Genomic DNA, 24,179 nt, shown 5'->3' with positions numbered 1-24,179 from the left:
CGTAGATCATGATGTTCTATTAGAATCGCTGAAAACTGTTTTCCAAAATTCGCAGCGGGTAGTGTACAGCATCGATTTCTGTGGAACCCAGTAGCTGTCAAAACTTTCACATTTTTACGAATAACTCGGAAATCGTAAATTTTTCAGGTAAAACGTTTGACACAAACTTAACTTAAATTTTGACGACAAATTTGAAAATGAATGAAAAAAGGGGCGGTTCCATTTAAAAAACCAAAGTTGGTAACTACCACACGTTTATGATACACCCCGTATATTGGAAAGTAATTTTAAAATGTGGACCTTTTAAACATGAAAAACTTTCGTAGGACGTATTTTCTTGTAAAGTTCATATTTACTGAGATATCGCACTTTGGCGCACTAATGAGCAACCCTGTATAAATATGTCCAATTTCGCCGTTTGAATAGTTTGAATAGGGGTTCTGGGCACGGTAAAAGCATGACTTGGATTGGACAATCAACCCATGATTCTGCACAACAAAATTTATGAACTTCTTTGTGCCCCTTTAATTGTTTGGTTTCCTTTTCTTTATGTATTACTGTTTTCAATTTTTTAAATTACATATTTTTCTTTAAACTGTATCTTTTCCTAACTTGGAACCAGTTTTAAGAGAAAAAGAAAACGAAAGAGAGATTTAAGACTTTAAATCCTATAAAGGCAACAACGTATTAGCGTGGAAAACTTGATTTTTTCAGGCTCATCCAAGTTTGGTAAACGGTATGAATTTTGCTCGAGTAAATTTATATGGCGACACTGTCGAAAAGTGTTATTAAAAAAAGTGATCAAGACTGAACTCCACGTACTTATCAATAATTTCTATCGGCCCAAACTCAAACAAATCAACAAAAAAAAAGCATTCGAAAGCAACTCGGAGTAGCAAGCAAGCCGAAGGAGAATTAACCTCCAGATTAACCCAAAAATCAAAAGCAGAAACTGTAACGGAAAATGCAAACTAGGGAAAAAGCAAGAAAAGGACCTAAGCAAACAAATGGCGTTTTCAACGCCGATTCCAGTTTGCTTAAATAACAGTGTTATCGTGAAGATGGTGAACTATCGAAGTTCGCCACTGTCAATTTGTAGAAGTTATTAGTGACTGCTTAGTGCAAGTCTGTGACTGATTAAATGAGACTGAAACCGATTTTCCATACGACTGGAAATACTTGGAAAAAGAAAATAAAAGCAATGCACTAACAATAGCATTAATTGGCAAATCGCTGAAGGTTATGAGCATGTAAATCGTGATTGCAAGGAAGGTTGCCGCATGAGTAAAAACCGAATAAACAACAAAAGATATTGTGGAAATCTGTCACGAGCAAATTGATTTCACGACACGCTGATCTACAGAAATCAGGCCTCGGAACGGCATTACACGGTTCGGAAATAATTACATTAAATCGGTTCCCGAAAACGCGGCTTTTTATTTGCGCAGGTAACCGAAACGCCGACCGCAAACTCCAAGAGGTCCAATCCATGCTTGATTGAATTCTAGATACGCCAATAATCGCTTCTTCGCCCATTTTCTCCGATTATTTACTGTTGTCGCATTTTCCTCAGTTTCCCATACGGGCTCAATGAGTGCGCCCTAATATCGTATCATCACACACTTGAAATGCGAATAAAGCCTTGGAGGCAGAGATCCAATCACGCGCATCCAATTATGTATATTCGGTCAGTTCTCGGATACTAATACGGCATCCTCGACATGATGATGCTTATCTTTGACAATGAATGTTGTGTAATTATTGCTGTTACTCGCTTATTACATCACGCATCCGTACTAGAACGAATGCGCACTATATTTGAGCTGAATTAATGGCTACCGCACATTCTATCCACGGTTATATTCATGTTCGTTTCGAAATTGGCGCAGTCGCCAGCATTTAATGGCCTGTGAAGGGCTCAAACGAACGAAAGAACCCAGACAAAGCTGACATAGTGCAATTCGAGAACGAACTTTAACGATAAACTGGTGGAACAACAGAGAAAATCAGTGGAGGTCAATTGCGCTTTAAACTTTATTGCAAAACCTATAAAACACTTTCTTCCGGTCATGCTGATAACGCCGTTCGAAATTTGAATGTCTAATGGTAGGGGCAATTGGAAATAGTGACTTCATTAACATGGGTAGCAAATCCTACCAACTGCGCCCAATGATTTATGGCTCTACAACTCGGCATGGGTAACACAGTGGATTTTCAGGTGATGGCGCAATAATTCCGACATAATACAGTGCAACGCGTCAACGCCATTTTCTATACAGTCCCTACAGTCGAGGTCTGGGTAACTAGTGAATTTTTAAGAGTTGGCGCAGTGCTGCGCAAATGGCTTGGTGCGCCAACCCAGCGGCCGGCGCAGTAACTGAATTTGCTGAAGTCGACTGCGAACTTTTAGCTTCAAAGCATGCCATAGATTTTGCTAATCGATTCAAACGAGAAAAATTACCACTGCAATACCAAAAGTTGATTTTTTCAAGACCACTATCCAAATAAACGGAATGAATAAAAAATGTAAAAACCTTTTTCGAGACGCGAGGTTTATCTTAATGACCAAGAAAAGACTTTCGAAAACATGAGTCCGCCTTGAACGATTATGAACTGATCTCCCCTAGGGAGCCATCCACCCTTATCGCCGATAGCAAATGTCGCGCTAGTCTTTCCCTGCTTTAGTTTCATTAATTGGGCCTTAAAGCCGGCGTCAAACTGAATCAGATGGGAAAAATAAAAAATCCTGCCGATTCCCTCCACCGAGTCTATAAACCAAGATAAGATCGAATCGTTTAATAGAATTGATTTACCTCTCGGTAGCCCGTTAAAAGCCCATTGAATTCCTCTTCATATCGGCCCAATATCTTGAAGAGGAACTGATTTAATTGGCCGATACCGAATTCTCACCGAATCGTCCACAATAAGCCTTCATTATATTTTAACGATCTCGATTACCAGTTAAAAATCCGGATCGATGTCCACTGTTAATTCGTGCCAAGACACCGTCCAACTAACTCCGTCTAATTCGCCTGAAATGTTGGCGTAATGCTGAAAGGGCAAAGCCGAAACTTCCTTATTAAGAGCAAACTAACCCTGGCGCGTTACAACATTAAACAGAGAAAGCTGTCGGGTTGGGGAAAGATGGGGGCGCAAGGGTCATTTAGACCCCCGCCCTGTTTGACCGAGGGCGGCGGTTAAGGGTGGCCGCAAACCGCTCACCACCGAACCGCAGCCGCACGGACCGCTTTGCCCGACCGTCCACTAGTTTGTAATCGGATCGTAGAGCACCGAGCCTTGGTTTTATCATTAAGGGCCTAAAAGGGCTTTGGATATAGAAGATGAAGTCAGAAGTTTGACCCCTTTTCGGCTCATATTTTCGAGTGTCGATTCATGCGATTATACCCTCACATGGACTTCAGCAGACGGCCTCTTAATAACTTTCGGGAATTTGAAGCCCTTACAACTCTGGAGAAGGTTTGACATGGAATCCATCTTGCACTTCTAAAATCTTTCCTGCAGTTCGATCTGCCAACGCTTGCAGCCACGAAAATGTGAATTTTCGGGCTCCTTAAGGAGCGAAATTATTATGATTCCAATGTCATTTTTTCCAAAAAAAAAATTTTTAGCTCACTATCCGGAAATGCGCCCCCTTTATTCTCTGCATAGAGAATGAGAAAAAAATAAAAAAAAATTCAAGCAGTTGAATAACTGCTTCGGAGTCTGAATGATTTTTTTTCACACTGAGTGCACATTTAAGGAATTCTCAAATTTTAACAGCTCATATATCAGCAACAATGGAAAGAAAATATCTGACGAGCGCTAAGCACCTTTTCGATGGAGCATCTCAAAATCTGTATTCCCTACTTGAGGCCTATCAGAGCTTCCTAACCTGTATAAGGTTAGAAGCAAAAATATCAACATTGAAATGATCTTAGAAGTCTAAAAAAGCTTAACTCAACAACGGCTGGAAATATTTCATTAGGCCTAGTAACTTAAAAAGAACAAAAACCTTGCAACTTTACAAAAAGAACCTGGATTTCCTCCCTTATCTTTAACTAGAATTCCTAACCTTTAAAATATTGGAAGCAAAAGTAGGAAATTTTTTAAAATCCTCGAGGTTTAAAGGAGCCAAGAACGACTCAAAAATCTGCTCAGATCCAATGACCCTTCAGACCGAAATTTCCAAAAGCAATTTATTATTATAGCAGGATATCTTAACCTGTAAAAGGTTAGAAGCAAAAATGTGACTGTATCTCAGAAACGGGTGAAAATATCGGATCGATCGTAAGAATCTTTAAGATAGAGCAGATCAAAAACTATGTTTAGCTTTCTTCAACAAACCCAAAATTTCCAACCTCTAAAAAGCAAAAATGTGAAAATTTAAGAATTTTCGAATTTTAAACGAGCTTGTCTCAAAAACAATTAAATATATCCACATAGATAAAATGACCGTTCACGTAGAACTTTCCAAAAATATTTCGCTTATCACGTTTTGGGAAATTTGAAAGCTTTTCACTGTATAAGGAACTTGTCTTGCCTTAGAAGCCTCAAAAAATTTCTCATCAGTAGTAATGATAGTTTAGACGAAGCTTCTCGAAACTTGCATTTTACCATCTGGATTGCATCAAAAAATTCTTAACCTCCAAAAAGCTAGAAGCAAAAATGTGAGAAATTTTAAAGATCCTCAATGTTTTAAGGATCTTAACTCAGAAACGGATAAAAATTTATGATCCCTAGTAATGACCTTTCAGATAGTGCATTGCGAAACCTGCATTTTACTATTGGGATTGCAATAAAAATGTCTAACTTCTAAAAAGCTAGAAACAAAAATGTGAATAATTGAAGCTTTTTTCGAACTTCAAATGCGCTAAGCTCAAAAACCATTGTAGGTATCCAATTAGACGTAAGGACCTTTAAGACAGAACTTTGCAAAAACAATTTCGTCACTTTTCGCGGTTTGAAAACTTCTTAACCTTCAAAAAGTTAGGAGCAGAAATGTGAACATTTGACAAATTCTTAATGTTTAGAGAATCTTAACTGAGGACAGGTTCAAAATCTCTCATCAGTCGTAATGACCTTTCAGATAGAGCACTGCGAAACCTGCATTTTACTATTGGGATTGCACCAAAAATGTCTAACTTCTAAAAATCTAGAAACAAAAATGTGAAAAATTGAAGCTTTTTTCGAACTTCAAACGCGCTTAGCCCAAAAACTATTGAAGATATCTAATTAGATGTAAGGCCGTTAAGACAGAACTTTCCAAAAACAATCTCGTCGCTTTTGACGGTTTGAAAACTTCTTAACATTCAAAAAGTTAGGAGCGAAAATTGAGAAAAAAGGGACTTTTACGCAAGTCGACCTCCACAGCATCCTTGCAGCTGAACCTCACATCCAGATTTTCTTCAGATCAAAATGTCCAACATAGACAAACAGTAACCTTGAACTCCACAAAGAACGCAGGAAAATGAAAAGCACAAACCAATTATGGCAGAAATTTTAAAATACAGTCAAACAGTTGTTTGCAGTTTAATTAAAACAAGCAAAAAACAGGAACATACACGTCATGTTTAACAGCCGTTATGTAATTGCCGCTAATCAAATTAGTATCTATCTGATCGACACCACAACACATTAAGACCATTCCTTGCTAAAATCGAGTTAACACTGTTTGTCAACCAATTACTCAGCAATTAATTGCAAGCAATTAGGAAATATTGATACAAGTCGTGTAATAAATATGTACCGCGACTAGAACAGGGTCTACGGCACGAAAACAACAACGGCCTCGATGGGATTGCATAAATTACGGACCGCAAATGCCACAAAAACCTCATTCTCTCTTTTGATGACGGCAACCAGATGTCTTTAATGAGATTGGTGTGACGGTATCGACTTTCTCTTGCCGACGAAGCTGAGACCCCCAGAATTGTGGCAGAAAAAAAGCCGACCAACTTTTCCTAATAAATGTATAGAGCCACGTAGCTCTATCAATAAGTTAGTAGCTCCTCTATCCCGATATAGGAAGACACCAGTTCGATTTAATGGTAGGACTGGGGCAACGGATAATGACAGCAGGAACAGTGGTGGTTATCATCATCTAATTGTAATTACAAGTCACATTCATTAAAAATTGAGTCGCTTCCAAATCCTATTAATTATTTGGTGCTTGGAAATGGACTTTCAAGGTCGGACTCATCACGACTTCTGTACTGTCCAGTCGGAGGGAGACGTTTTCTACCCCATAATTTGCAACTTCGCTATAAATTAGTGAACGGCACATGTCTATTGCCGGAGTTGTATGAGTTTAAACGATTTTTCCACGTCAGAATTCAACTTGATTTAACTTCTTTTTAAAAGAGGATCCTCATGAGCTCGATCGAGATTAGAGCAATATATAAATAATGTTGATTTAGATTCTAAAGACTAAATAAAATCATGTTGATAAGAGCTAAACAATGTCAAAATTCTCTAAAATAAAACAGTCTTACATAAACGTACTCTGCCATTTTCGTCAAATCCTGTTGAGCCGAATATTCAAAATCAAACGATTTGCAAGAAGGATATTGTTCACAGCACTCAACTACATTCAATAGCGTCTGGTAAATCTGTAGGGCACGCCCATAATTTGTGCAAGTTTTAGTGTGTGAACAGTTGATGAAATCTTTTACAGAAACTAAGTCACAACGGATAGCAAAATTTGAAAACATTTTGACAAAGAAGTTGCGCAAGCTGAAGCCAATAGCTAGTAGTAGAAGAATCGGACTCTATAAAGCAATGAATAAAATGTAATTTCGGAAATTGCAGATCTGAGCAACCGATTTCAATGTCCGTAGGGTCGCTATTGAAGCACAGTCATACTTTAAAATATCTGCAGCCTGTCAACAGAATAGTTTTATGTAAAAATTCTTCCATTGCTTCGAGCACCTGATTGAAATCAACAAATAGTAGACTTTATAAAAGTTTCCTTCAGAGCATGGAATGAACCTAAACAGATTTATACAACACTCAGCTTCGATCGAAGTATGTACTTAGAGTAGGGTATATTTTGGGATGAAAAGCGTACTTGAGATGCATTCATTCTGTCTCATTCAGTGCATGAGATGAAGCTCAACAGATTTATACAACGTTCTTCTTTATAAACAGTTTCTAACAAAGTCTGTAGATTTAGGGGCAAAAAGTCCAAAATACTCGAGGTGCGATTCCAGTTCGTTTGAGAGCATAAAATGAACATCAAACAGATGTATACAACACTCAGCTTTATAAATAGTTTCAATAAAAGTATATACTTAACGAGTATAGTTTAAGATGCAAAGCTCACTTAAGGACATTTTCTGTTTCCTTTAGTGCATGACATAAACCTCAACAGATTTATACGACACTCTGCTTTAAAAACAGTCTCGACCAAAGTCTGCAGATTATGGGCAAAAAGTCCAAAATACTTGACGTGCAATTTCCGTTTGTTTCAGAGCATGAAATAAACCTCAACAGATTTATAAATAGTTTCGATAGAAGTATGTCCTTAGAATAGTTTGGGACGACAAGCTCACTTCAAGTGCATTTTTTGTTTCTTTCAGTGCGTGAGATGAAACTCAACGGATTTATACAACACTATGCTTTAGAAACAATTTCTTACCAAGTCTATAGGTTATATTTTGGAACGCTAAACCTGTCTACACTTCTACCAGACGTTTCGCCTGCAATTGGGGCACGCATTCTCATAATCTGAAAGGCTCTAATTTGAAGAAACGTTTATAATATTTCCTGAAGCTACCGGAATTTACCGTAGACGAGGGTTCAGATATCGCGGTGAGAATTGCGGTCATTTTGGCATTTCGGCCTACTTTTAAAGGCCGTTTTTGGTATTATTTCCGACAATCTTAAGTTTGTGTGTATTAAGTGCAATTTTGGGTAGTTGGGAGGTGCGACGAAAATGAGCCATTTATTACCCACCGGATTTATGGGTTTCCAACTTTATGGCCAAAACTTATGCTTATAACGTTTAGATTCGTGACCAAAAATTTGACTTGTGTCTGCTTGCTGAGGCCCTTCCTGGGATAAGTTTTTGATGGAAGAGGTTCTCTTTTGCACAATATATTTAGGGCATTTTTTAGTTTTTTGTATGTATTCAATACAATGTTTGGCTGTTGGAAGATGGAGGAAAAAGCGCAATTGATTTCCAACAGGATTAATGGGGTTTCATGTCCATAAAAACAGTTGGGCTGAATTTTCAGCTCCTTTTGAGCTGCCGCAGTTTGAGAGTATTTTCTTGCGACCAAACCACTGCCATGCACAACTTCAGCATCCACTAGAGCATTTTGTTTTGCAATGTTTTTGCACAATCCCCCGTTGGTTTGCCAATTGAGCTGATGGTTTCCCAAATCAATCAGGGCTGCAAGGCCGACATTTTACCTGTTCATGTGGCAGTACAATATAAAATTGGCAGCTTTAAAAGTGCTTTTTTGAAGCCAAACCAGATCGACATCCACTAGAGAATCTTGTGCGTGTTTCTCATTCGAAGCAATTCATCCAGCAATAATAATTTGCCAAATAATTTGAATTTCCCAGCTCGATTCGCCCCTTTGGGAAAAACACACCACAAAATCTGAATCGGCAATATTCCCGAATTCTTTATGCAATAGCATCGCATTGAATTGGTTCGCCCGGCATTTGTATTTAATCCTGGTTATTACTAATCTAGTGTTATCGGTGATAATTTGAATACGATCGGGTAGAAACTCTCGGAAACAATTTGATGAGGACTAAGAGCAGATCGAAAAAGTACGGAGGAAAAACAAATGAAAATCGAACACACAAATGAAAATATCGGAAAAAAATACAAAAGATGATACAAAAATTAACAATTTCCAAAAAAATGAACTAAAATCAACTCAGTCAATCAACTACTGATTGATTCCCGTTCTGCTAGATGAGTGGACCTCATCAGGCCAACGTGATGAAGATAATTGGAAATGAATTTTTAAGTAAACGTCCGACAGAAAAACGAATGGGCTCATTATGACGTAGTTTGAATCGGCCCCGTCTGATAGGCGTAATCCGGCAGCTAAGTAGATTACGCTGTTCGCCATGTTTCGACGATTAGTGGGTAGCGGCATTGCTAAGCTCCGAGTTAATCATTCCGACCGCCGGTTAAACTACCATATACAAGTTCTTTCTGCTTTTCTATCTCGCTCGCGATCATGCGTGACGATATTAGTAGCATCTCATTTCACTGCTATAGACCAAGAGCTCATTCACAAACAACTACAGAAAATTTTCTTATGGATTAGATGTAGGTAGTTTGCCGCAGCTCCCGGCCTATTACGTTCAGCTACGCGATGGTCTATGGTCATAAATCAGATGAACGTGGTGGCTTTTTCGGCTAATTAACTACGCCCACGAGGAAAAAAATTTGTTGCACTTTGAACCCTGAAAAAATATGTTAAAAGTTCGTCAATGCCTCTGCTAGTTATTGATCCTCATCATTTGCAAGACCAACAGCTTCTTACAGAATTGAGTAATGGCTTCCTTCTCTCTATTGATACGGGGGGGAATTTTTCCAATTCAAGCACATTCAAACATTCCGGTCTTATCCATCTGAACCGGTGTGTATTTTTCCAATCTTGGATTTGTGTTGATAATATACTGCTTATTTAAGTGTTTGCTTTGCAGGCAGGCAAATATTTTATTATACATCATTAAACATCGCAGCATAAACAAACGATTCCAGTTTTATTTCTATTTTCACGGCATCGTCCCGAGGTGAAACTTATAGCCCGGACGTATAAACAACTCCACATTGACCTATTCTCCAAATAATTTTCGAGCGCAAATTGGAAAAAATTGTTTTGTGTTTGCTCTGCTCGTTTCCTGTCCAAATATTTGGACGCGCCGTTATGTTTATGCTTATGTTAGATAAACTGTTCTGGATTTGCGATAGGAAAATCGTTGCCTGTTACTTGCGACAATATACACATCGTGTACGACGATTGGAAGTTGAATTCAGTTCAAACTCAAATAAACTGGAATCGCCTGAAGAAATGATGTAATTAATTCACGAAATATTTTTAAAACGACGGATTTTCTAAAACCTGATCTACTTAACAGGATAACGCCAGAACACTCATTAGACGCATTTTATTTAACTACAAAACACCACAATTTCTCACAAATCTGCTCAATTGCGGTACGTCACCTCACTTCACAACATCAGTTTTCATCGTTTGCAAGCATTATTGTTTGAACTAGAAAGGAAAACATGGTTGTTCCCTATTCAACTCTCAATTTCGGTCTTCCAAAAAAGGTTTCCTGCATTTTAGCTCTTCTTCAGCGATCAATTTATCAAAAAGTTTTTCAAATTTGCTTCATAACCTCATTTCACAACATCAGTTTCCATTGTTCAACACTGATTTCTTGAATTTGCACCGTATGGTCTCTAAAAGACGGTGATTCCTCCATTGTGGCAGTTCTTTAGCTGTCAATTTGTCAAAAACAGGCTCAAAGTCGCCCGATCAACTCATTTCACAACATCAGTTTTCATAGTTTGCAAACACTATTTTTTGTTATTTTTGTTTTTTTTATATTTCTTGTATTTCAGTCCTTCTCCAACCATCAATTTGTCGAAAATTGCTCAAATTCGGTTCCTAATCTCATGTCACAAGAGCAGTTTTCATAGTTTGCAAGCATTAGCACCTATTGCTTCAATCTGCATCGCTCGGTCTTTCAGAAAATTATTCCGGCATTTTAGCAAGATTCTTCAACTACCATTTTGTTAAAGAATTGCTCAAATTCGCTTCACCTTGGTTCAGTTCACCTTGGTTCACAACATCAGTTTTCATCGTTTGTAAGCATTAATGATTGAATCTGCAACTTTTGGACTTCATAAAAGAATGTTTCTCTTCATACCATCCCTTCTTTAACTAAATTGGCAAACTCGTATCATAACCCCACCTCAGAACATATCTTTTCATTATTTTAGAAGCATTAGCGTTTTAATATGCACGGTTTAGTCTTAGAAAGAATATGTTTCCTTCATATTGGCCCAACTTCAACTCAATTTGTTAAGGAATTGGTCAATTTTGCCTAAAACCTCAAAGTTTACATCCGTTTTCATTCTTTGCACGCATTGTTGTATAAATCTCGACCGTTTGATTTTCAAGACAAAATTTGTCTTTTATTTTAGCCCATTTTTAACTGCCAGTTTGTCAAAAAAATTACTCGTTATTTCTTTATATCTCAATTCACATCATCAGTTTTCAATGTTTACACACATAATTGTAGTATTTGTACTCTCTGTCTCTGTCTTCAGCTACGACATAATCAACCGGCCCTAATTCTTGACCCACTAGGCATAGAGAACTTTGGCTTGGATTCGCTTGTTCCTCTATCAATTTGGAGCAAAAAATGTTTACTTAGCCGAAACCTCTCTGACTAACCGTTTTTGAGATATCGCCGTTTTAAGAAGAAAGTGCATTTTTCTTGACACGTTTGCGTTCAAATGGTTCTAACGTTTGAGCCACCCGCTATAGCGAGATGTGGGTTGATTTGGTTTGTTCTGCAATCGATTTGGCGCAAAACGCGGTCTTGATCTGAACTTCTCAGACTGACCGTTTATGAGATATCCGCTGTTGAAAACACGAAAAAATGTTATTTGGCTACTTTTTCCTTCGATGAATTCTTCAATTGTCAGATTTTTGCTGGAAATTTTCAAGATGCGTTTCCTGTATATTATGATTAGTATGATATGTATGATTAGATCTGCTGAATTTTTAAGCGAAAATTTACTGAGTGTTTTTAATTCTCGGGGTCAACCCCCTTTTTCGCTTACCACTAGTGCAGTTTGTTGTGCCCGAAGAACTACGAGATAATCAATCGGCCCTAACTCTAGCCAAAAATAAAATGTTCCTTTCATTGTAGCCCTTATTTAACTGTCAAATTTATCAAAGAATTCCTCAACTTCCCTTCATAACATCGCTTCACAACATCAGTTTTCGATGCTTACACGCATTACTGTTACAATCTGCACCTTTCGGTCTTAAAAACAAAATGTTTCTTTCAACTTAGCCCTTATTCAACTGTCAATTTATCGAAGAATTGCCCAACTTCTCTTCGTAACCTCGCTTCACAACATAAGTTTTTATTGTTTGAATCACCGGATTTGGGCTCAAAAAGACGCCGTTGTCCTCCACTCTAACGGGTCATCAACCGTCAATTTGCATAAAACTAATAATAAAACTGATGTTGCAAAGTGAGGTTATGAAATAAAATTGGGAAGTTAGTTCTGCGATAAAATGTGACGGAATTTTTCTCATTGCTTTGATCTCAGTTGGAAACTGAACTTTGACACCTTGAGTTCTTCGGGACTGATTTCATCAGCTAAATGATCGCGTTTTTCACCAATTTGCCCTTTAAATGCACCTGTTTTCCCAAGGAATTTGGCGAATCTGCCTTTGTCTTGTGCCTGGCGGCAATCGCAAAAGAAAAAAACACGCAAACACAAACGAACAGATGTGCCTGGGCTTTCTCTCAGCCGATAAAGAGGGTTGCGCCATTATTTTTATCGGGCGAATAGCAATCGGTAGCAGCCGTGGTGTGAAGCGAGGTGTATTTCCACGCTTCACAGCTCCGTGACTAATTTGATACTTATTTTTCTGTGCAAAGATATCGTTTACATGGCTTTCCAAACCGTGACGGCAGCCCTCAACCACGGCCACTCCTCCCGTGATTTATTTATTTTTTCCATATCATTATTTTTTAAATTCAGCAATTTCTGCCAAAAATACATCTACCGATAGCTCGCATTTGAAAATCGAACTAGTCGGTCGAGTCTGAACGTTTCAAGAGCTTCACTGAAAGTATTTTTTGTGCAGAAAACGTCAGGGAAAAGAACGCCAGCAAAGGAAGAGATAAATTTTAAACTGCTAAAAAGTTAGTAGCTTCAAGCGGATTAAGGGTTCTAATGCTGGCGCCCTCTAGAAGCCACAACCGAACTAAGCGAAAATGTGAATTCTCCAACTCGATAAACCCCCACTTCGAGTGAAACTATGTCACCCTATATAGGAACCTGCAGTCAATGCTTTCGCCCAATATTACGATGTTGATAAAACCTTTGGAAGTCAAGATAAATGGGTGAAAGTGCGAGGTGATCATCAAAGAACTTGTGGGCAAAACCTGCTGGGTTGCCACAAGCAACCGCTAAAACGCCATTAAACCCTTTGGATTTGAACCATCTTCGGTTCCATTTGCCTTCTGCTACCACACAATATCTGACTAGACTATTTGATGCGGAACCGGCCATGGCGCTCAACATGAGGGGGAAAAAACAGCAATTGTTCAAGAACACCCTCCCGGCTCGTCTATTCTTCGACTTTGGAAAATAAAACACTTTGCCGTCCCTAAAATAAATTAAAAGTCGAAATCAGGAGGGGTGGAACGAATTAGTCCGAGAAGGCTCTTTCATAAATAGCAGCTGACAGGGACGGAACGATAAGGGGACGGCACCCTACTCGCAGCAGGTACTAAAATGTTATGCCCTTTTTATGGGGCGCTGTAAACAGATGGGCCGAATTAACTTGCCAAAATCGTATTTTCGCTGGAAAATGAGTCGGAATAAATTGAGGGTGAACAACGGGGCCTTTGAACAAGACGCACCTCAGTTACTTGCAAAGTGCGTCGATGCCAACAAGAAAGTCCCTAATTAACGAGTCGGCGAAAGGGTTCCTTTTGCCCCAGTTTAAGCAAGTGAAGAAACGACCAGAAATGGGCAAAAAAAACGCGCGCGGCCACAAACCAAACAGGCACAAAACGAAAACGACCAAGGCTACGATCTGTTCCCCGAACGAGCAAAAAAGGCCCATTATATGCAGCCACCGGGTATCTTTCTGGGAAATTATGGTTACCATGGAAGATATTTATTACCGTGGCAGCTCCTTTGGCGGCCGACCTCGACATACGAATGCAGGTAGATCCCAGTGTTAAACACTATTTTAAATATTTTAAACGCGTTGGCAAAAAGGTAATTGATTTCGGACATTTTTTCAACCGGCGTATTTTATAATGACAGCCAGTACCGGCCAATGGGCGGGTTTCAAGTGTAAATTGGTTCTCATGTCGATGGTACGCGAACGAGTAAACCGGCATGGAATGCATTCGTGAGGGCAGGTAATTTTCGGTTCTATTAACTTACACGTAATAGTGGAGGCGGAAAACACATTGCTGTGCAACATTTCTTCCACACGTTTCGCCAGCACGTGGGACCTGCATCCTCAGGGGTGTGTTTCCCTCTAACACTCGACTTATTGAACTCATAATCTGACTGATTCAAACAATGATCACACAAGCCGAACTCTTTTGACCCAAGTAACGCAGTTATACTGTATAAGAAATGGTGACACCCTGTGTATTCTTCGTAAAATTAATGTTGCCATTACAAAGCTTAAATTTTTACCGAAATCAATTTTATAATTTTTTTTACATTTAAAATGTACTGCGTTTCTTAAAAATACGCTTCATTCTTTCGTTGGTTTTTGTCCAAGAGGCTTGAAAAATGCGGTTCGACAGATACAGCCCACTTTATCTTCATGCCTGTGTCTCACTCACACTCGCTCCAGTTCTGTATAATTGCGACTTGCAAATGCCGCAAAGTTTCGAAGTAAAGTTGCTTATTACATCGCACTTTCTCGTGTGCGTTTTTAAAGAATTCGCTAACACTTTTATGGATAATGACTGTGCGTTTTCAATTAAGAAAGTGCTATTTTGCGATCTTCAATAACTGCTGAGTAATTTTGTATAAAAAGGCAGAATTAGTGAATTTGATTAACTCCTGCTGAATTTCTATTGTTGTTAGAATTTCCATTGTTTCCAACTCGTACGAGGTTTTTTTCTCCAATTTTTCGCATACATTGTAAAGCAAGCGGGTCATGCGGAAAAAAGCCTGCCCTTGTGTCACGCATTTATGCCCAAATGCGCGCCGTCCTTTAGAAACTCGTAACTTCCAATCCCTAACAGGTAGCAACTTGAAATTGGCTCATCCGATGGAAAAACACATGGGACTGAAAGCCCTGAGAATTTGACACAAATCGCCCTAGGTCCTGAAGATTGACAACATTGTGAAGAAAGGACCAAACGGAGCCCAGCACCTCATATAAAAATTCTTACCCTGCAATTCAGAACAGGCAGCAATCTAAAATTCGTACACTCTATAGAAAACCTTCACAATTAAACGCAAATCCCAAAACCACTGATTGTTGGAAACCTTGCGAGTGATAGTTGAAAAATACCAACCAACACTTGCGACCAACCGCACACCCTTGTTTAAAAATTCGTAACTAATCCACGGCAGGCAGCAACTTGCAATTCGCACACCCTCTAGAAGACACTTGGAGCTGAACACCCTGAAAATATCACTCAAGGAGCGCAAGATCCTGATTTTTGGCACCAGTCTGAAGAATGGACCGAAAATTAACATTTTTCGCCAACTGCACGCTCTTCTTAAAAAAATCGTAACTTCCAATATCTAGAAGGTAGCAATCTGATATTCGCCCACCCTATGTAAGATACTTGCCGCTAAAACCCCCGAATATTTCACTAAAATCGCGCAAGATACTGATTTTTGGAAACATTCTGAAGAATGGGCTGAAATTGAAAAATTAACATTTCCGCCAACTGCACGCTCTCTTTTAAAAATTTGTAACTTTCAACCCCTAGCAGGTAGCAACTTGAAATTCGAGCACCGTAGTGAAGACGTTTGGATCTAAAAATCCTCAAAATCACACGCAAATCATGGCAAATACTGATTTTTGGCAACTTTGTAAATGATGGCCCAAAAATAAACATTTGTGCCCAACTGCACGCTTTCTTTAAAACATTCGTAACTTTCAACCCCTACCAGGTAGTCACTTCAAATTTGCGCACCCTATAGAAAACACTTGACATTAAAAAATCTGCAAAATTTCACACAAATTGCGTAAGATTTTAATTTGTAAGAAATTCTTCCATGCGATAAAATTTCCCACAAAATCTAGGAACATAACCACAAAAGTGAAATTTGCACGACTTTCGAATACCCGATATTCTTTTCCAAATGTAGTTGGAAACTCAACTTAAAAAATTGAAGGATTCGTTCTGTAAAAGTTTCGGAAAGTCTCTTTGTCAAAAGTAGTTCAATTGCAATTTTATTTAAAAAAAAAATCATATTTTTTTCAAAAAGTTCCTTGCAAATCATTCAATCCATTACCCACAGTGTTCAATGTTAGCTTCCCAAAAAAATGTACTCCTTAAAACGTGTACAAACATTTCGATTTCCACTCTCCTTCCAAAAATCGGGGAAAGTCAACCCACTTCGCTGTTTTGTTTGAAAAACTGGAAAATTTTCGGAGAATCTAAACAATTGAGATCAAATTGCATCTTCATTTTCGATCCAACATTCACAACGTTGTCAAAAATCAGAATTTTGGGCCGATTTGAGTGAAAGTTTTCGTGCTTGCAGTCACAGGTGTTTTCTGTAGGATGTGCACATTTCATGTTGGTACCTGCACTAAAGTAGAAATTACAATTTTTTAAAGGCGGGCGTGCAGTTTGGCGGAAAAGTTCAAATTCGGTACATCCTTCACAAGGCGATAGAAAATGATAATTTTGAATGAGCAATCCCCACAGTTTGTGAGAATTTCCGGAATTTTTCAGCCACAATTGTCTTCTATAGGGTGTGCGAATTTCAAGTTGCTTCCTGCTCAGGATAGGCAGCTACGAATTTTTGAAAAAAGGTGTGCAATTGGGCGGAAACGTTCATTTCATGTCATTCAAAAGGCTGAACAAAATCAGATGTATGCCTATTTGAGTGAACTTCTGGGGGCGTTCAGTCCTAAGTATCGTCTATAGGTGGGGCGAATTTCCAGTTGGTACCTGCCCTGGATTAGAAGTTGCGAATTTTTAAAGGTGGACGTCCAGTTGGTCCGATATCTTCAATTCTTGAGCACATAAATAGATAGCAGTAAATGGACAAATCTCCATATTAACTGGACTTTTTCAACAAAGAACGTCATCAAATGATGCAAACATTAATAATCTGACTGGTAAACTAATTGCAATCTAATGATTGTTTTTATTTGTCGAATAACTGGTCGTTTCACTGTGCGCATTTAACCTACATAGTGGAAACGGCATCGATTTTTTTCCCCAAGAACCCGGCAAATCGGTGTGAGTGCCTGCAACAGCGTGTTTAATTAGCTTAACGAACATGTTCAGCCGTGTTTATATAATGGCGCAATTTTATATGCCGGAGCATCAAAGCGTAGAACACGAATCCCCGGCTAATTTATGCACTAACTATACAGCCGACACTAATTCCACACAATTACTCGGAATATGCGTTTAGTTCGCACTTAAATTTTAGAAATCACCCGTTTTAAGCGTTGTCAAGACGCATTTGTGTAGCTACAATGGACGGTTTCGACATTTTCGGTGGAAACAAAGCACATTGCAAACATCCACGAACATTGTTCAGCAATTTTTTTTCTTCTGCTGCTGCTGCGGTGAAATTGGCACTTGGCGTTGCACTGTTGTTCGGCTTTTAGTGAAGATTTCTATTCAGGGGAAAGTTGATTGTTTGCACAAACCTACTGAAAAGACCAGGAATTGATAAATTGCTGCTTTTAGATGCAATTAAATATTTACATTGCGTGGCGTGCTTTATAATTATGTCTAATGACTCAAAAGAATTCGCGGTCGGCTTTTTGCCCGTCGTGGAAAATATTTTTCAGTGTCAAATTGCATATTTCTTTTCTAACAGTGTTTCTCTTCCAAGTCATTGTACAGACAAAACAGAATTTCAGAGTTGCGAGTGAAGGAAAACAGCGTTAATTAAAAAGTTATCAAATATTTTCTGGATGTAAGCAAAGTTGCCGAAAGACCATCAGGAAATAAGCACGAACTCGATTTTGTCTTCGGCTCCTTAGAAAATTGATATTTGTCTGCGATAAATAGGCAGGAAGCGCGAAGTTAATTAAAACGGTAATCGTGAAACTAAACATTAGTTCCGTGCATAAAATTAAATAAGCATCTTTGTAAAATGTAAAATGTGTGCAATAGGCTTTTGCACAACCGGCAAACCGGTTTTCAACCTTCGGTTTTTTGCGGTGCATTCACGAGCATTATTGTATCTGTGCTTTGATGACACCCTGAAGACTGAATATACAACAGTTTTAAAGATCACCATTTTAATTTTTTTTCGCATCAAACATATCTTTTGCGCAACCACGATCTTCGTAAACTGAAGATTTCTTCTAGATGAATATGAACACATTTTCGCCCAAGTGCATGTCCTCGTTTAAAAAATCGAAACTTCCGTTCCAGCGCAGGTAGCAACTTGAAATTTGCACGACCTCCAACAGACACTTAGGTCTGAAAGTCCTGAAAATTTCACTCAAATTGTGCCAGATTTGTCAATGATGGAATGAAAATGAACATTTCCGCATTAATTAGGTACACGCCCTTTTAAAAAAATCTAAACTTCCTATCGAGATAAGTAGCAATTTGAAATTTGCACATTCTAGCAAAGACACTTGTGACTCGAAACCCGGAAATTTTGAATACAATCGGACAAAATTCTGATTTTGGCAACTTCGTATGATGGATCCAAAATAAACATTTCCGCCCAATTTGAAGGTGGGCGCCCTGCTTCAAAAATTCGCAACTTCCAATCCAGAGCAGGTAGCGGCTTGAAGTTAGGCCACCCTGTAGAAAGCACCTGGGACTAAACACAATCAATGTTACATTTAAACCATGTCAATTTCGGATTTTTAACAACCTTGAGAATTATGCAGGTAGCAAATTGAAATTACGACACCCCATAGAAGACACTAGAAACTGAAACTCACGAAAATTTCACTAAAATCGCACAAGACCGTGACTTTTGGCAACATTGTGCGTAATGGTCCGAAAATGAACACTGCCGCCTAATTGCACGCGATTCCTCCAAAATTCATAACTTTCCATCTATTGCAGACAGAAACTTCAAATTCGAGCACCCTATAAACAGACACTTGGCGCTGAAATAATGCCAAATTTCACTAAAATCGCCCAAGATGCTAATTCGTGGAACCTTTGGAAATAATGGATCGAAAATATGAACACGTTTCAGCGTCCGAACCAAGTGCAATTGTGCCTGCCACCTGAAATCGACTCACTCTGTATAAAAACGCTATGTTGGCTCTAAAGAACACTCACATTTGGCACAATTTCTCTTAAAATAAAAACTAATGCTAGAAAAGGCCACGGTGACGGATGCATTTAGGCTTAAAGCGATTGAGACATGCGGGTGATACCGCCATTGCTGTGCACGTATGGAACATGGTCAATTGATGTCGCCTCTTGTGTTTACTTTATTCCGTTAATTTTGACAAAGAAAATCACAGTGATGATCGAGTTTCTCAGTTTATTCAGGAAACTGTTTTAGCGAAAGTCTCACGCACATAAGACACTTAATGCTGACGAAAGCTCGATCAGGGGCGTCAATGTTTACGAAAAATCCAATGGAAAGGCGAATAGCAAATTTGACAATAATCGAAAACATTTGGCAACGATTATTATCAAGCTTTGAAGTTGGAGGTGTGGGATTTAAAGCGTCTTTCCAGGACGCTTGTCGTCTGTCGGTGTAAACGCGTTCACTAATTGGTAGTTAACGCGGTTTCTACCGCAATTAATAGCAAAGTCATCGACCTCGCTTCGTTCGCCTTGCACATTAGGATGCTAAAACTGTCACCGCTGCTAACCTTTCTCGGCAGCTCTGAGCCGAATAAATTTGCAATCAACATGTTTCGACCGGCTTACACGCTAGACACGGATCCACTTAATTATGACAGCGACAAACTACACGAAACTTCTCATATGCAGCGACCGCGGAATTTACGAGCGAATTTTCAAGTAATCGCTTGTCGCTTTTATATGACTACGCTTGACAAATATCCATAATCTCAGCTGGAGCCTTTTAATGACTCAACTAGTTTCCAATTCAATCAGACTAACCAGATGCAAAAACAAGAACAACAACGTCCAATTTACGGTTGTTTATTTACATTTACAATACGCAAAGACGACTTTGAAGAATTTATACGAAAAGGTGCACCTTCTCAAGAATCCTCTAAGTACCAGCCCAGGTGGACAAAGAAATACGTAAGATTCAAGAAAAACATGCGGCTGAAAAAAGAACTCTGAATTGATGCCCTGTGACTTTCGTCCATGTAAACGAACTCAAATCAACAGCGGCTGAGCACAGGTACGCGATTGGATTGGCTTAATTACTCGCTTTCGCGCTTGGATTATCTCCAAAATTGACTCAGTTTTTTAATTTCTAAGCGACCTCATTACTTTTAGCTTTTGCTTAATTTCGTAGAAAAAACTAAAATTCACATTTGGATTGTTTCCTTAACGTTTGGATTGTTCTTTTTGCAATTGGATTATATTCAAAATTAAGATTTTTGATTTCTAGATCTCTCCACCTCGAAAATGCAAGATGATGCAAAAAATTAAAAAAATTGGCAATTTACACCGCAAAAATAATCATCAAATCGCAAGTTTGCCCTTGGATTCTTCATTTCGCGCGTCATTAATATATTTGATAAGCAAAACTTCCATTTACGACAAGACTTCCAAAACAGCCTGATTTTAGGAAAAGATCTAACAGTTCCATTAACTCAAAAGTTCGCACTTGGATTGCCTTCACAATCATGTCACTAATATGTTTCTCAAGCAAAAATCCCGCTTACTGAGAGACTTTTCAAAAACTGCGTTTACTGAAAAAGTTTTGAAACACCTTGATTGCAGAAAACATTAAAGTTTCACAAAATCGACAGTTCGCATATAAAATCCTTCTTTCGCGATTGGATTGTTTTCAAAATCTAGTCATTAACACGTTTTTAAGCAAAAATCCGGTCTACTGGGAGGATTTGAAACAATTTGATTTAAAAAAATGGAAAAGTTCCATAAAATCCAAAGTAGGTACGCTTTCTGATGCTTTTTTCGCACTTGGCTTGTTCGCGTCACACTTGGGCGGTCAGTTCAAAAATGAAGACACCAATGTGTTTGTTAGGCAAAACGGCAGTTTTCTGTTTGAGCAATTTGAGGTTGTACAGGAGCAGCTATCAATATATAGGGTGGCACAAGTTCAAGGAAACACTGGGTCTTCGGTTTTATCTCAGAAACCGTTTGAGGTAATTTCACCGAATTTGGCACATTCGTTGAGTGGATGACAATAATTTAATGGAATTGTAAAATTATACTGGGCGACCCGCGGAGGGCTGAGAAACTAAACTAAACCAGGAAAGAACTTGAAACATGGGCAAATGGGAAATGAAAAGTTTGTCAAACATTTTCAGTTATGTACGTATAATGGCTCATTTTCTCATGCGTTCCAGCCATTGCAACTGACTGAATGTAAAAGCGAAACGCGTAGCATCGATTTCCGCAAAAGCGAGTTCGTTACACATCCGACGGCAAACCATTGAGTACAATTGGCAGTTGTTGAGAAAATCGTTTACATGCGGATTTTGGGAAAATTTTGGAAATTTTCTGCTGAAAGTTGAGTTGGGCAAGTAGGTGTGGGTTATGGTTGGAAATTTTGCAAAATCTGGGAAAGCTGAGCCCAGTGGGTCATCCGACGGCAAACCACTAAGTGAGGTCGCAAGAGGAAAAACAGGGAAACGAGGGTCTTCAGGATGAATACGGCACTCAACTGAAGTGGGTATTTAAAAAGGAAAAACTTCCAAAGGTTTGGGTCGTTGGAATCCAGTTGCCCTTATTGAGAGCATGACTAAGAACCGCGTGCAGACAGGCATCAAAGTTCGCTTAACTAATTTGCAAAAACGGCACAGGATCAGTTCAGTGATTATGTTTGTTTAGATTAGGGTACTGGTAAAGGAAGTAAGGCTTCCAGGCGCTAATGTGCCTTCGGCTTCCGACGGCAAACTATTGGGCAGCGTTGGGAGAATGGGCTTTCCTCGTGCTTTTTTGCGGGCGATTTTCAGGGAAATGTGTTTCTGGAGGAATGCGTGTGTGGGGGATGTTAGGGGATGTGGGGACTTGAAGTCACGGCTGGACCTTGAGGGCTGTTGAAATGTGGAACCGAAACGAACGGAAACCCCAGTTTGGTTCGCTTGATTGCAGCCGAAATTCATGCAGAAAATGAACAAAAGACAGTGTTTTCGGCTTACCGGATGTCGGGCAGCCGCCACAGCAGCTGCCGCCGCAGCGTTCATTCCTGCACTTGGGTACATGTTCCGTCAGCAACTCATAGCTCGTATAACCGACAGTCCGAAATGTTCTCTGCCTCCTAAAATGTGCACTGTAATCCAAAAAGTCCTCGCTGGCGTAATCCTGGTAATCCACTGCAAACACTAACACTGGACACTAATCGATCCACTGAACCACACAAAAGCACCGCATATTATCCAAAAAGGGGTCGATGAATCCAGGGCAAATCGGGATGAAGACACAGGGTGTTGATCAATGAAGAAATGCGGATGTTTCCTTTCGTTCAACACGGCGCTATATTTGCTTTACCTACCGTCATCGAGACGTTTCACAGCCGACTGAGTGAACTGGGTTCTCCGCACCGCTCCCCCACTTCTGCACGGCGTCTCTGTCTGACACGTTGCCGGGGCGCCTTAAACCGCTAACACACCCCACACTCTTTACAAAAAGCCTACAACCCCCTGAAAATACCGACGGCGAGCGTACACTCTGAGGAAAAAACCGGGGGGTTTATCAACGCGGACAAATTGATTACGCTCGCGATATAGGACGCCTAATTACTGAGTTTACTACGCGGCTGCGGCGGCCGTGCGAACGGGCCGGGCTTGGATGGGGTATTTATTAGGATTTTAAGTGGGCCCCGACCGTATTTTCATACCTCACACATTCTATAAATACCTCACATGGCCGCACAATTAAATGCTCCGCCGGCCACTTTGCTGATTGTTTGTTTAGCACCCGCTCTGCCCACAACCTCTATTCCATCTAAAATCCATATTCGCTTTGTTTGATTCTACAATTCGTGTATGAGGACATCCAAACTAACAAAATCTTGGATCGTGAAACACTTACACGCTTTTCAAACCGCGTCCATTTATGCTGGGAAATTTGATAATCCGGTGCTATCTGCTGCTAAATGGGGTTTCAGGTACCAACAATTCATAACTCTCCACGCAAATTTCGGGCAAAAAAACATTAAAATCGAGCACTTTCTTGCACAAGTTTGGGAACATTTTTAAACGTCACCCATTGATTGAGACAGACTGCCACCTATTGACAGATCGCAAATTACAGTTTACTTTGCTACGTTGCGCAATCCAACCCCCTGCCAAATTTTTCAAAATGGCTACTGGTAGGCAACTTAATCCTGTTTTTTGTATATCTTTTTATCGAAATCATTTATCAATTTCAAGATTGGTATAATTTTTTTTTACCTAAATACTACCCAAAGTTGGCACTATGATTTAAAACTCATGATGGAAAATATACTATTGAAAGGCTTTGATTTGCTTGCGAATGGATATTCCAAATTAGATGTACAAGTGTACAGGGTGTCCCATTTTTGACACTTTTATAGGGTCTACCATAGGTGTTATGTGCTTTTATCACATCAAGCTTAAAATGGTAAAAACAAAATCTGGACTTTTTTGCTCGCTTAATAGATGCGAGGGCAAATACTTAATAAAAGTATCAAGATACATAAAATGTTGTATGCAATTAGGATACGGGCACAGGCAAAAAGATCGGGCCAAAACAATTTTTAAAAATTGGAACACCTTGTATAGGTATTGTAATCTAAAAAGATAACTTCAACTATTAAATTATATATACAGGATCATATGGGCCTGTAAAGTTACCACCATCACCGGATCTGACACCTTCAGATTTGGTTCAGAAAGAAGTCATTTTAACTGGAGGACAACTTGATCAAAGGATTTATGAGGCTCTTGCACCTAGAGGTTAAACCATAATAAAATTATTTCTAAGTGTCACTACTCTCGGTCTTCCCATCAGTAAAATGCCGTTTCCAAATAGATCAAATGGGTTTAATATTGGAGTGCATTTGGTAAGCCACTTTATTCAGGATACCTATAGAATTGCATTCAGAACAGATGTCGAAAACGACCTCGCCCATTAATTTAAAGGTGTCATCTAAT

At 39.2% G+C, this 24,179-nt stretch overlaps 1 protein-coding gene across 2 annotated transcripts in view; it reads right to left on the bottom strand.

Moving 5' to 3' along the window:
* LOC109541610 (transducin-like enhancer protein 4) overlaps positions 1-22,851 on the bottom strand; it is a 143,158-nt gene extending 120,307 nt beyond the window's left edge. Inside the window, exon 1 of one of the 2 annotated variants that reach the window (XM_048661019.1) lies at positions 22,203-22,851. In XM_048661019.1, coding sequence (XP_048516976.1) covers positions 22,203-22,265 — 63 coding nt within the window. In that variant the 5' untranslated portion in view covers positions 22,266-22,851. The remainder of the gene's footprint in view (positions 1-22,202) is intronic. The other variant, XM_048661020.1, reaches the window with a different exon arrangement.
* Between the last annotated feature and the right edge of the window lie 1,328 nt (positions 22,852-24,179).

This window comes from Dendroctonus ponderosae, unplaced genomic scaffold (assembly GCF_020466585.1).
Source record: "Dendroctonus ponderosae isolate FM_Combo_2020 unplaced genomic scaffold, Dpon_F_20191213v2 Dpon_F_20191213_1, whole genome shotgun sequence".
In the NCBI taxonomy this organism is placed as follows: Eukaryota; Metazoa; Arthropoda; class Insecta; order Coleoptera; family Curculionidae; genus Dendroctonus; species Dendroctonus ponderosae.
This window is presented reverse-complemented; position numbering and strand designations above follow the sequence as displayed.